This window comes from Aquarana catesbeiana, linkage group LG07 (assembly GCF_042186555.1).
Source record: "Aquarana catesbeiana isolate 2022-GZ linkage group LG07, ASM4218655v1, whole genome shotgun sequence".
Classification (NCBI taxonomy): Eukaryota; Metazoa; Chordata; class Amphibia; order Anura; family Ranidae; genus Aquarana; species Aquarana catesbeiana.
In genome coordinates this window covers 22,463,815-22,478,509 of record NC_133330.1, presented here as the reverse complement: position 1 = coordinate 22,478,509, position 14,695 = coordinate 22,463,815, and the positions used below count along the sequence as shown (strand labels likewise).

The 14,695-nt window shown below is 41.8% G+C and overlaps 1 protein-coding gene across 9 annotated transcripts in view; it reads right to left on the bottom strand.

Annotated features, from left to right (window-relative positions):
• The window catches only part of MBD4 (methyl-CpG binding domain 4, DNA glycosylase), a 33,087-nt gene that overhangs the window by 12,028 nt on the left and 6,364 nt on the right, over positions 1-14,695 (bottom strand). For 3 of the 9 annotated variants that reach the window (XM_073591759.1, XM_073591760.1, XM_073591763.1), the window contains 4 exons: positions 11,882-12,726; positions 11,071-11,142; positions 7,175-7,274; positions 3,451-4,367 (listed from right to left, as the gene is read on the bottom strand). In XM_073591759.1, coding sequence (XP_073447860.1) covers positions 3,653-4,367; positions 7,175-7,274; positions 11,071-11,142; positions 11,882-12,726 — 1,732 coding nt within the window. In that variant the 3' untranslated portion in view covers positions 3,451-3,652. Of the gene's footprint in view, positions 1-3,450; positions 4,368-7,174; positions 7,275-7,708; positions 7,965-8,000; positions 8,219-11,070; positions 11,143-11,881; positions 12,727-14,695 lie in introns of those variants that run through there. The other 6 variants (XM_073591761.1, XM_073591762.1, XM_073591765.1 and 3 more) reach the window with 4 other exon arrangements.

Sequence of the window (14,695 nt, the reverse complement as noted above, 5' to 3'; positions counted from 1 at the left end):
AGGACCAGCTTTGTCAGGCTCCAGTAGACATCAACAAAACAGCGGCTGTCTGCACACAGATAGCAACTCCCTGTTGCATGAATGTGAATAAAATAAGAAAAAGATGGCTTCAGCTACTGGAGAACTCCTCAGACGCGTTTCTCCCTTTTCAGCGCTTAATTGTAGAGGCCCCCCATGTTTTAGGCCCTGTGTATTTATTGCGAAATATAAATCAACTAAGCCTTCTGATTAAAATTATATCATATGAATGAGACACATTATATATATATATATATATATATATATATATATTAAAATATAAAAGTCTCAGGGCAAGCTTGTGTGGAGATAGAAACGCAGAAAAGGAACTGTGAAACAAATAAAGCGTTATCAGATAAGACGTGTAGCAAACGAGCAGCAAGAAAAAGCGTGAAGTGCAGCAGCCAGGAGCAGCGTGGCGGGCAGACCAGGATGTAGAAAGTAGACTTGTGCACTGCCAAAAAATGTGTTTTGCCTTTCATTTGTTTTTTTCTCTTCATTTTTCGGGTCATTCGTTATGATCGCAATTCGGAAATTCGAAAAGAAGAAAGAAAATACGAAAAAATAGCCAACAATAACTATTAAATTATAGGTATTGGAATTTCCTTTAAAATTTGGCTGTTAGTGAACGTAACGAATACGATTTTATCCAAAGTTACGAATTATCCAAAAAAACAAATGCACTATCTAAAAAAAACGGAACAAAACTAATTAAAAATAAATAATGTTAATGACAAAATGTATTATTATTATTATTATTGTTATTTATTATTATTAATTCATTTTGTTCCATTTGTTTAGATACGGCATTCGTTATATCAGATAATTAGTACCTTCGGATAAATTTGTATTTGTTACGTTCACTAATAGTCAAATTTGTAAGGAAATTCCAACACCTATAAATTTAATGGTTAAGTTATTATTAGTTATTTTTTCAGATTTTCAAATTTCTGAATATTCAAATTTTTACGAATATTCTGAAAAATTAGTTAAACAGGAATTTGTCGAAATTAGTTGAAAAACGAATTCGGAACTAAACTAAATTGCACGTCTAGCAGAAAGGAAGCACAACTCCATTTAAACCCCTTTGCTGTGCATCACCATGACCTGGTATCTTTCCTGTTGCAAAGAAAAAGCAAGACGGCCTTATCAGCTACATCAGAGAAAGAGGCGCAGGTATAGGAATGCCCTCAGCGCATGCGCAAATTAGAACCTGCAAACTGCAAGATCCCGTTGGCTCTAAGGCTAGGACATCAGCTTATGCTTAGACAATGTAAAGGGAATGAGTACTGTAATACAACCCATACAGCAGGAAAATCTCTTTGATTAAAATGTAGAACGAAAAAAAAAAAAAAAACACGGCATATCAAGGCATAGAAAGAAGGAAAATTGAAAAATCAGCGGGAAACCTGTCACATGTTTACTCAGCAACCATAAAATATTGGCAGTTCATGCCCCTAAAATAGACCCCGGCACTGAGGGGTTCCCCAATATGACATATTTACCAGTTAACATGCAGGTCACCCACCTTGGGGAGGCTTAACCTGGGTGGGATATGGTAGGTAGTTTTCGATATGGCGACACAATGATTGTGGAGAGGGAACAAAACTAGAACACTGGAGGGATATGTGTATTCTTTTATGGACTAGCTGAGGTGGTCCCTGTGGTGTCAAGAGAGCAGAGTTGACCCATAGGAGTTGATTTACTAAAAGCAAATAGGCTGTTCACTTTGCGGGGGAAGTTGTACTTTACAAGACAATTTTCCCCTGATTTTCGTGAATGTGGTAAAGCTCTGCTAAATCATCCCTATAGTACTGTGTCATGAGGAGTTTTAGAAAATATATGTGTACATCACCCTTTCTCAACCATGGTTTCTTAAGATGTTGCTGGGGGTTCCTTGAGTTCCAAAGAGCAATGTCTACCTCCCGGATAAATTTCCATTGCCACCAATCAACTTTTTAGCTATCTGCAAGAGGGGAATTTTTCCTACTGACCATCACACGTGAAATCGTGGCCAAAAGTTTTGAGAATGACATACCTGTAAATATAACATTTTCACAGTCAGATGTTACTATGGTATACTGAAGTATAATTACAAGCATTTCATAGTGTCATGTCAAAGTTTTTTTTTTTTTTTTGACAATTACATTAGGTTTATGTAAAGAGTCAATATAAGCAGTGCTGACCCTTCTTTTTCAAGACCTCTGCAATCCTCCCTGGCGTGCTGTCATCAACTTCTGGGCCACCTCCTGACTGATGGCAGCCCTCCATTCTTGCATAATCAATGCTTGGAGTTTGCTAGAATTTGTGGGGGGTTTTTTGTTCACCAGTCTCTTGAGGATTGACCACAAGTTCTCAATGGGATTAAGGTTCGGGGAGTTTCCTTGCCACGGACCCAAAATTTAGATTTTTTTCCCCCAAGCCACCTAGTTCTGATGTGAAGGAGGTGCTCTATCATGCTGGAGAAGGCATGGTACGTTAAACTGTCTTTGAAGGTTGGGAGAAGTTACTCTCGGAGAATGTTTTTTCACCATTCTTTATTCATATCTGTGTTCTTAGGCAAAATTGTGAGTGAGCCCACTCTCTTGGCTGAGAAGCCCCACACATGAATGGTCTCAGGATGCTTTACTGTTGGCATGACACAGGACTGGTGGTAGCGCTCACCTTTTCTTCTTCAGGCAAGGTTTTTTCTGGATGCCCCAATCGGAAAAATTATTCATCAGAGAAAATTACTTTACCCCAGTCCTCAGCAGTCCAATCCCTGTACCTTTTGCAGAATATCAGTCTGTCCCTGATGTTTTTCCTGAAGAGAAGTGGCTTCTTTGCTGCTCTTCTTGACACCAGGCCATCCTCCAAAGTCTTCTCCTCACTGTTCGTGCCGATGTCCTCACACCTGCCTGCTGCCATTCCTGAGCAAGCTCTGCACTGGTGGTGCCCCGATCCCGCAGCTAAATAAACTGTAGGAGACGGTTCTGGCGTTTCTGGACTTTCTGGGGGCCCTGAAGCCTTCTCCACAAATGAAATGGAAATGTTTTTTTTAACGGGATTAAGTTCATTTTCATGGCAAAGAGGGACTTTGCAATTAATTTCAATTTATCTGATCACTCTTCATAACATTCTGGAGTATATGCAAATTGCCATCATAAAAACTGAGGCAGCAGACTTTGTGAAAATTAATATTCGTGTCATTCTCAAAACTTTTGGTCACGGCTGAACAAAAAAATGTATTTCAAGTGTTCCTTCATGTTAAAAAGGTTGAGAAACGTTGGTACATATTTCTTCATTCAGGATATTAGGAATCTATGTTATTTCACAACTTAGACGACCATCTGGACTTCTAACATTCACCACTTCTATGTCGACAGTGACAGTCTTCGACATAAAATTATAAGTCGTCCCACATGCAAAAAAAAAAAAAAATGCACAAAAGAGAACTGTGTGAAAAATATTTTAATCTCTGCATTTTTCACAGAAGCCATAACTTTTGACAAATATAACTTTTTTTCCTTAAAAAAAAAATCATAAACGTTTACAGTAGCATTTTCCAATCAAACCATAAACAATAATGGGGACCTTTCTTCTAGTTCACTGGAATCTTGAATACTTGATTTCAGTGGCCTGCAGTGGGGAATGGTCAGAAGAGGGTACAGAAGGTTAGCCTAGTTTGGCCAGTTTTAATGGGTGAGGAGCTTTGCTCCTCAAAGGGTGAATGACAACTGGGCTGGGAGCTTAAAGTAGGAGTCAGGGGTGTGCAGGACCTGGGTGGTATTTGAACCTCAGAAGTTGACTGGTCAGGGAGACCGTGTTGAACTGGAGGTTGTGGTGGAGCATGAACAAGACAAGGTGGTGGAGAACAGAGTTGGCGATTACAGGATTGACAGTTGAAGGGGTAAACATAGAGGCGACCGGGTAGGGCATCTGACGACAGATAAGAAGTAATGAGATCAAGTATATGACGTCTCACATCTAAAACTCTATCCTCAGATACTTTATCCAAGAGTGGAACCAGCGAGACTGCAAAATGGTACATTGGACTTTGTTCTGCCTGCCTCTGCTCCATGAATGTGTTAAGAGCCAACAGCAGCTGGTTCTCTACTTCGCGATGGCGGCATTGGTTTGAGGGACTACAAGAAGACACTAGCCCGAGCCTCCCTGACGGCTGTGATGTCAAAAGACCAGCCACTTCAGACTCTGCCTCCTGAGTTGCCTCAACTGTTGTTGCAGAGTTGGTGTTATCAGGCACCATAGGGCTTAAGGGACACAGCTGGTTACGTTTACTTGTTGTCTCTGCTTCATCAGGATATACATGTGAAGGATCTTGCTCCTCTTCATCAAAGTTGCTTTTCATTCTAGAAAATAAATGTATATCGTAAAAAGAGAGAGCCTTTCTGAACATACAGCAGACATTATAAACATAATAAAATTAAAGTAGAACAATAGACAAAACTTTTTTTTTTTCGTTTTGGATAGAGCAAGTCAGACTTTTTTTTTTTTACCACTCATGTTTCATTTCCGAGATTTCTCTTCACTTCCTGTCCCATAACCAAACAGGAAGTGAGAGAAAATCTATGCAAATTAGGGGAATTCCTTCGAAATATCCCATAACTATTTCTGGTTTGATGGCTCCTTCTATCTTCAGAATAGAGGGGTCGCCATGGGTGCCAAATTCATCCCCAGTATTGGGGAACTTGTTTATAGCCAAGTGGAAGGAGGACGTCATCTATAGAAATAGAAGTCTGGAATTGGTTTAGGGAAGGTATATTGAGGACGTCCTTCTCCTATGGGATAGCAACATGCAATCGCTCTGTCTCTTTATTGAATAGCTCAATGATAATTCTTTGGGTATTGCCTTACAATATGAGGCCAGTACTTATAAGATCCATTTTCTGGATTTGAAAATTGAAGTGAGGGATGGCACTCTGATTACCTCCACTTTCTTTAAAGACACTTATCGGAACAGCTATATGGGTCAAGGGAGTTCCACCATTCCTCCTGGCTGAGGTCAGTTCCTAAAAAACAGTTTGTCCGCTTAAGGCGGAATTGTACTAACAAAGATGACTATTTGAACAGGCTCTGACACTTAAAGCCAGATTTTGTTGATAAGGGGTACAAAGTTGGATAAGCTCATCTCCAATGTGGGCAACATAGATAGAGATGTTGCCCTGGGTGGTGCTAATAAAATAAATGACACTGCTAATGATTTCAGCTTTTCCTTTCTCACAACGTAGTCTTATCAGTACTAGGACATTAAAAATTTTATGTCGAGACATTGGAAAGTGCTGAAGAATGATAGACTGTTGGGATTCAATATTGCAGATTCCCCACAAATCATCTTTCAGGGGGGGGTATCACCACTAAGACCGCATGTTGCACCGAATATCCTGGATGCTCCTAATAGGACTACCCTTTTCCAAGATTTGAACATGGATGTGACCATGTATCCATTTCTAGCCATTGGAGTGCATCTGTGAATACAGCCAGCTTCTGGTTGTTTACATCCGGTTTTACTGATTTCTGGTTTTCACATACACTATATTACCAAAAGTATTGGGACACCTGCCTTTACACGCACATGAACTTTAATGACATCTCAGTCTTAGTCCGTAGAGTTCAATATTGAGTTGGTCTACCCTTTACAGCTACAACAGCTTCAACTCTTCTAGGAAGGCTGTCCACAAGGTTTAGGAGTGTTTCTATGGGAATGTTTGACCATTCTTCCAGAAGCGCATTTGTGAGGTCAGCCACTGATGTTGGACAAGAAGGCCTGGCTCACAGTCTCTGCTCTAATTCATCCTAAAAGGTGTTCTATCGGATTGAGGTCAGGACTCTGTGCAGGCCAGTCAAGGTCCTCCACCCCAAACTCACTCATCCACGTCTTTATGGACCTTGCTTTGTCCGCAGTCATGTTGGAACAGGAAGGGGCCATCCCCAAACTATTCCCACAATGTTGGGAGCATGAAATTGTCCAAAATCTCTTGGTATGTTGACGCCTTAAAAAGTTCCCTTCACTGGAACTAAGGGGCCAAGCCCAACCCCTGAAAAACAACACCCACATCATAATCCCCCCTCCACCAAATAACTACACAGAGTCCTGACCTCAACCCAATAGAATACCTTTGGGATGAATTAGACTGTGAGCCAGGCCTTCTTGTCCAACATCAGTGTCTGACCTCACAAATGCGCTTCTGGAAGAATGGTCAAATTTTCCCATAGACACACTCCTAAATCTTCCCAGGATTGGGAGATTTGACTGCTTTATAACTTGAGGATCCAACTCCTCTGGCAAGAAGACTTGCTGGAAACACTGTGGTGTTGTGTGTATCAATTTTCTCACCGAAGCTTGTGCAGGGATTTCATCTGTTCTCGTCATCATCTACTATATAAAGTTTATATACTCATATTAGATTAGCGCTGCATATCGATATTATAAATTCTTTGGGGACCCCCAGGTCACCAGAACTACTATTCATTGGAAGATTTCACCTCTATAACTTTTCTGGGAACAACCCACAATTTGTGATTTTCTTTTACTTTCAATGATAATGGTAAATAGGACAAATAGAGAAGGTGAATCTCCTTAAGGTTGCTTTCACACTGAGGTGCTTTGCATGCGCTAAAGTGCTAAAAATAGCGCCTGCAAAGCGCCCTGAAAGAGCCGCTCAATGCACTCCAATGTGAAAGCCCTGAGTGCTTTCACACTGGAGCGGTGTGCTTGCAGGGCAGTCAAAAAAGTCCTGCAAGCCGCATCTTTGGAGCGCTGTAGGAGCAGGTGTATTTACCGCTCCTAAAGTGCCCCTTCCCATTGAAAACAATGGGGCAGCGCTGCAAACCCGCCGGCAGCGGGCGGTTTTAACCCTTTTTCGGCCGCTAGCGGGGGTTAAAACCGCCCCGCTAGCAGGCGAATAGCGCCGCTAAAACGGCGCTAAATATAGCGCTGCTTTACCGCCAGAGCCCGCACGCCTCAGTGTGAAAGTACCCTAACAAGGACACAGACAGCAAAAATTCCTGACAGGGGTGTTAATTCCTCTCCAATCTATCCAAAACTAAAAAAAAATAAATAAATAAAAGTTTTGCCTTTAGTTTTTCTTTAACTGGAATAACTCTAAAACAAGATCTTGGAAAGTTCAGCTGATGGAAATATTGATATGGCACCTACCTGCTGGCTCTGGAAGCACTCCTCTGCTCTTTTTTTATTTGCTGTAAATCTCTTCTGTAATTGTCTTTCATGCTACACCATTGTGTCTTTACAGTTTGCACTAAAATAAATGAATAAAAAATAAATTTAAAAAATAAAAAAAAAAAAGGGGGGGGGGGGACAGCGTTTTAATATTTTCTTCCTTTGCAGGTTTCTGGCTAGTGGACATTCATATGAATCCACGTATTTTAAGTTCAATCAAGCTAAAAACCTATAGAAAATAACCATGCCAGTTCCCACAAGATGGCATGAGATTGTTGCCCACTTCCTGGCAACATGCCAAATTTCCCCAACGAGAAGTATTTTTCATTGATCTTACTGGCTCTGGTAGATTCAGACTACCGTTTCACCTACATTGAGGTGGGATCCAATGGAAGCAGCAATGATTCCACCTTTTTTAACCATTCCAAACTTATACAGCAGTTAAGAAAAAGGAACTAAATATTTTTGCTGGCAGATCTTGACCTTTTGCACACTATGATTAGTATCACGTACCTGGTTAGAGGCCAACACGACGAGAGGGCTTCTCTTACATCTCAGGTCCAAACATCCCCCGGAAATGATGACAGAGTAAAAGGGCACAAAGTGGAATGGGTGATGAGAGTCCAGTCCACAGGTGATCACTTCTGGTAGGTAACTTGGCAAACAGGTAAACTCGTAGATTGCTGAGGAGATCACTGGACAACTGAGGGAAGAAGCCACAAAACCACAGACTGGAACAGCTGACAGAGGCATCAGAACCCACGACAGGCTGGAGGCAAGGAGACCAGTGGTTGACTGTGCAGAAGGCAGGTTTCGGGAAGCACAGAAGGCAGAGAAGTGATCCAGAGGCAAGCCAAGGTCAGCAATGGGTAGACAGCAGGATCATGGTCAGGAAGCAAGCCAAGGTCAGCAATGGGTAGACAGCAGGATCATGGTCAGGAAGCAAGCCAAGGTCAGCAATGGGTAGACAGCAGGATCGTGGTCAAGAAGCAAGCCGAGGTCAGCAACGAGCAGACCGATGAGCTAGGGTTAAAATCAAGCCAGGTCGCAACAGGACATCAAAGCAGGGAGGAATCCAAAGACAAGCCAGGTCAGCAATGGGAAATCAAGAATAAACACACATTCAGGACACAGGGAACACCTGAAAATCATCCAGCAACCTCCTGTGTCAGCATCCTTCTTTAAATTGGACGTAAAGGCTGCATATAAATCTGCTTAAAGCGGAACCACACGGCATCTGAGCACCACAAACTAAAAACCGCTATTTAAAGTGGAACTTCCGCTTTAAGCACTCCTCGCCCCCTTATATGCCATATTTGGCATTTTTTTGGGGGGGGTACCCAGCTCCCACTTCCTGCTCTCGTCACCTCGGCGCTTAGGTGACTCCTCCTTTCCCCTTAGGAGACTCCTCCTCTTCCCCGCCCTCTCTGCAATCTTCTGGGACTTGTCACAGGTCCCAGAAGATTGCCAGGCCACTAAAAGAGCGCATCGCGACTCGCTCAGTTTTTGTAGCTGCTGATTTTTAATAAAGTTACAAACGAGTGGAACTCCGCTTTAATTCATTGTTAATATTTAAAGCAAACTCCCCAATCCACCCATGTCCCAGTGTTTTATGTTGTTGAGAAACCACTAGCATTTCTGGCTGCAGCCATCTTGAGTTAAAGCAGATGATTCATGTAGCATTTACTGCCTGGAAACCATCTGACCTTTGCTTAGGCATGCCGGTGTTCCGTCAAATTCAGCCACCCTTCAGATTTGGTAAGGGAAGTGACATTCAGTTACCTGCGCATGCGTACACCCGCTATCAGGTTGCCTAATCTGACAGAACACTGTAGTCAGAAGAAGGCAGCAGTGGACATCTTAGTACACCCAGCTATGTTTTCAATTAAAGAGTAATTTTTGCAATAAAGTCAACGGCTATAAATAAATTTAGTATACTGACATCTGTGATGGTTATTTGATGTTAAATTTGGAAACAAGCTAGATGCAAGCAGTAGGAAGTAGGAAGGTGGCGGAGGCCATGTTGCTACACCCCGCAATGCTTAGAGCTAAAACTTTAGGCTTACAAAATGTAACATCAAATAACCATTACAGATGTCAACACAGTATATTTATGTATATATGTTAACTTTATTGCTAAAATGACTGTTAAATTAAAGACGGAGCTGGGTGTAATAAGATGTCTGCTGAATGTAAAAGCTACATTAAAAATCACTTTTAGGTAAACATTACAAAAAAATAATACAAAATGCATTAAGGCACTGAAATTAGCAAGTTTCCCTTTAAATAAAGAAGAGAGGAAATGGATGGAAGCATTAGTTGAAATTTTAATTTGTTCTAGAGATCTTGTAAGAGAGAAATGTAGGCCCATCTAGCCATCACTGACCTGATTTGATTAACTACCTTCCCCAGGATTTGTTCTGACTCATATGGGCAAGGGAGAGCTGCTCAGGTTCCACAAGGAGGTTACACTGTACCCCCCACCAGCCCCCCACCCCCTTCCCTCCCTCAATTTTCATGATATCTTTACTTTTGATATTAGGAGTTATCAAAACAAGAAAGAAAGAAAGAAAGAAAGAAAGAAAAAAAGAAAGAAAGAAAGAAAGAAAGAAAGAAAGAAAGAAAGAAAGAAAGAAAGAAAGAAAGAAAGAAAGAAAGAAAGAAAGAAAGAAAGAAAGAAGACAGAAGGAAGGAGGGAAGGAAGACATACGGAAGGACAGACAGACGAAAAGAAGAAAGAAGGAAAAAGGGAAGAAAAAAAGAGAAAAAGAGAGAAAAAGAGAGAAAGAGAGAAAGAGAGAAAGCGAGAAAGAGAGAAAGAGAGAAAGAGAGAAAGAGAGAGAGAAAGAAAGAAGAAAGAAAGAGAGAAAGAAAGAAAGAGAGAGAAGAAAGAAAGAGAGAGAAAGAAAGAAAGAGAGAAAGAAAGAAAGAGAGAGAAGAAAGAAAGAAGAAAGAAAGAAGGAAGACATACGGAAGGACAGACAGACATACAGACAGACGAAAAGAAGAAAGAAGGAAAAAGGGAAGAAAAAAAGAGAAAAAAAGAGAAAAAGAGAGAAAGAAAGAAAGAGAGAAAGAAAGAAAGAGAGAAAGAAAGAAAGAGAGAAAGAAAGAAAGAGAGAAAGAAAGAAAGAGAGAAAGAAAGAAAGAAAGAAAGAAAGAAAAAGAAAGAAGGAAGACATACGGAAGGACAGACAGACATACAGACAGACGAAAAGAAGAAAGAAGGAAAAAGGGAAGAAAAAAAGAGAAAAAAAGAGAAAAAGAGAGAAAGAAAGAAAGAGAGAAAGAAAGAAAGAGAGAAAGAAAGAAAGAAAAAGAGAGAAAGAAAGAAAGAAAAAGAGAGAAAGAAAGAAAGAAAAAGAGAGAAAGAAAGAAAGAAAGAAAGAAAGAAAGAAAGAAAGAAAGAAAGAAAAAGAGAGAAAGAAAGAAAGAAAGAAAGAAAGAAAGAAAGAAAGAAAGAAAGAAAGAAAGAAAGAAAGAAAGAAAGAAAGAAAGAAAGAAAGAAAGAAAGAAAGAAAAAGAAAGAAAAAGAAAGAAAAAGAAAGAAAGAAAAAGAAAGAAAAAGAAAGAAAGAAAGAAAGAAAGAAAGAAAGAAAGAAGAAAGAAAGAAAGAAAGAAAGAAAGAAAGAAAGAAAGAAAGAAAGAAAAGAAGGACAGGACAGAAGAAAAAGAAAGAAGAAAAAAAAAAAGAAGAAAAAGAAAGAAAAAGAGAGAAAGAAAAGAATTTGCAATACTTTCGGTACAGGCATCATGTCTGTCTTTACCCAGACTTGGTCCTTTGCAGATGTTGGAGGCTATGATTTATGGATTGTCGGCTTGACATTTACTATTATTCTGGATCTTTTTTGAAAATAAATATAAGCTACACAAACCATCTCTTGTGGCTTTCTTGGAGAAGTAGTGGCTGGTCTTTCTTTTTTCCACCTGCGATCTTGTGATAAAATCTAAGATAAATACATAGTACACAGGTCATGCACTGGCTGATAGACAACTGGACTTACACACCTATAACATACAGTCCATTCATAGTCATTACTTAGGGGTTCCCTGGAATAGCGTTGTTTGGTGTAGAACAGTGGTTTCCAAACAGCGGCTATTGCCTTTATCTAGCCCTTGGGGAACAATTCCTCCCACAGACATTGGAACAGTGGAGCATAATTCTTTCCGCTGACACCAATGATGGGGCACTATACCTTCCACTGACACTAATGATGGGGCACTATACCTTCCACTGACACCAAATGATGGGGCACTATACCTTCTGCTGACACCAAATGATGGGGCACTATACCTTCTGCTGACACCAAATGATGGGGCACTATACCTTCTGCTGACACCAAATGATGGGGCACTATACCTTCTGCTGACACCAAATGATGGGGCACTATACCTTCTGCTGACACCAAATGATGGGGCACTATACCTTCTGCTGACACCAATGATGGGGCACTAATTCCTTCCACTGACACCAAATCATGGGGCGCCATTCCTTCCACTGACACCATGCCTTTGAATGACACCTATGTTTGGACGCTATTCCTCCTCCTACACATCACAGGCGCTATGTCTTCCCCCCCCCCCCCCCCAACAAGTAATGTTTACTCCTACTGATTCTGGGATATTTAGTACTCCCACTGGATCTTTCTGGATCCCAGATTTCTAGAGAAGAGAAGATAAAATTACCCTTTGTCTTCCCAGAAGACGTTAGTAAGTTGTCATCACTTGAATTGCTGGCCGTCTGATCATTCTCAGCTTCAGTCTGCTGCTCCAGTGGCAGTGTGGATATCTGATCTTCTGTGACCAGCACTGGGTCACAAAGGTCTGTGGGATCTTTGACCTTAATACAGTCAATCTGCCGGTGTGAGTTCTGTAATTGACATTCACTAAATGTGTTTGTTTCACTCGATTCTTCCTTTTTGGGCTTTTTCAAAACCGTGTTCTTTCTCTTGTGTTTCCTAATTTTTGTTGCCATCTCTGGTTTAGTGGAAGAATATTTTCTTGGACGTTTTATTCTGGTGACAGTCCTCAAGGCTTTTTCTGATCCTTTTCTGTGACTCCTGACTCTCTTACGGCCAACACATTTCATTGTCGGCGTTCTGTCATTCTCATCCTCAATAAATGGATCTTCTTCTATGTTTTGCGTATCTTCAGCATGGTCACCTGCATGGTCTTCAGGATGGTCATCCGCACGGTCTTCAGGATGGTCATCCGCACGGTCTTCAGGATGGTCATTCGCACGGTCTTCAGGATGGTCATCCGCAAGGTCTTCAGGATGGTCACCTGCATGGTCTTCAGGATGGTCATCCGCACGGTCTTCAGCACAATCTTTAGGTTCTTCCGGCGCACCACTCAGGATGGCTGATCTGTCCCTATTATCCATATTGATGAATTCTGTGACTATACTTGTTCCGTGCCTTTGTTGTTGAGAGGAAACCGAGTAGTCAAAATCTTCCAGTTTTATCTCGGGATGGTTGGTGTCGAGATATTTTTTTAGAGCAGTTTTTGATCGCAGCTTGGTTCCTTCAGGGCTATGAAAAAAGAGAAAAGGGAAGGATTTATGCTTTATACTTTCTAAATCCCAAAATGAAGGTTAAAGCATTGTATATCACAATTACTATGGTTATGGTTACTATTACTATTACTATGGTTAAAAAAAAAAAAAAAGTACAAAAATAAAAGCTACAGACATAAACAAAGAACAAAACAAAACCCCTGCAGGAAACAATACCAGATGTTAGAGTCCTCAAGACAGTCAATGAGCCGTCACCGGCCAAGCGAATCCAATCATTATGGAAGGGGCCAAACCATAACATACACAAAATGTCAGACAATTGGCAATTGCCCCTTTTGGATGGTGCCACATACCTAGAGAAAGTACAAATGAAGAATATGCCAGATTGTCCCTTGAATTCTCCTCTCTAGGTTTTTGAGGTGCTACATATATGGATTGACCCAGTGGCGGCTGGTGCTGTATATTTGGGGGGGGGGCGTCAAACAAGACAACCAGGCACCAGCCCACCCCCCCCACCCCCCCGATCGCTTGTCCGTCCCCCCACTTACCATCTAGAAGCTTTGGCTCCTTCTTGTGTCTCCTCCTCCTCGGCAGCTTCACCCCGAGTCTCCGGGTTCACGGCGGCAGCTTCCCTCCTCCTTACCTTGGCGGCCAATACGGTCGCTTTTCCTCTCAGCCAATAGGGTCTCGGGACCCGCTTCCAGATTGGCCGGGAGGAGAATCAGGATGAAAATAGCGAACATTAAATTCGCTATCGTCACACAACTGGGTGGGCTCGGGGGCGCAGTGCTCTGCGCCTCGAGCCCACCCTTTTTTGAAGCCAATTAGAGCCTCTGGCTCTAATCATGTGCTTCAAAAAAAATATATAACCCCATTGGAATCCATGCGTCCGGCGCCCCGCATTTAGATTAGGGGCTAGTCACATGGATTAGGAGGGCGGCGCCCCTGCGCCCCTAATGGATGGGCTGCCACTGGACTGACCCTTGTGACCAGCATTGTACGTTTGTTGATTATCTTGTATTTTGTTGTTCTGTATTATCCTGAATTAAAAAATATTGTACACTGCTCAGAAAAATGAAAGGAACACTTTGAATCAGATCTCATGCTGGATATCTATGCTGATATGGACTGGGTAATGTGTTTGGAATGAAAGGAAGCCACATTCAAAGACACCCCGAAAATCAAAATGAAAAATTGATGCAGCACGCTAGTCCATTTTTGCTGGTTAAAGTGCTTGTAAACCGCAGGACCTGCAAGGCAAAGGCATAATGTGCTAGTATGCATCGCATACTAGCACATTATGTGAAACTTAACTGTAAACAAAGCCTTCCAGCGATGCCATCGCTGGAGACAGCTTCCATCTTCACCTGTCTTGCGACCGGGGTTTCCGGACTCCGGCTCTGTGATTGGCCAGAGCCGCGATAACGTCACTCCCGTGCACGGGGGAGCTGCTGGTCACAGCACAGGGCTCTGAAGGAAAAGCATGGGTGGCCGTTTCTTCAGAGGGATTTTACTTTTTACAACTTTTTTTATTCTATTCATTTATTTTTTACTTGATGGTCATCACAAAGAGTTAATAAAGCCCCATGTGATAGCATTGGGCAGGTGACAGGTACTCTTTATTCGGATTCAAAATACTTTATTAATCCGAAAGGGAAATGATTTATGGAGACATTAGTGGATCTAATAGACCCCAATGTCTCCCCTGCCCTTCCTTCACACCATCTAACTGAGCACAGATCGGTTCGATTAGATGTGCCCTGGCCAGGAAATGAGTGGATCTGAAACCGGAAAAGGTGAAATCATCGTGGATACGGGTACACCTTTCTCTCACACCGCTCTCCATCCTGAAGCCGGTGGTTGTGCTCCCGGTAAAAGCGGGTAGAGCCCAGGAACCATGGGGGCCGCCACTGGCAGGGCTGAACTAGCTAAACGTGTGCAAAAGCGTCTCTGGCAACGAACGGGTTAATAATCCAAATGAGGGT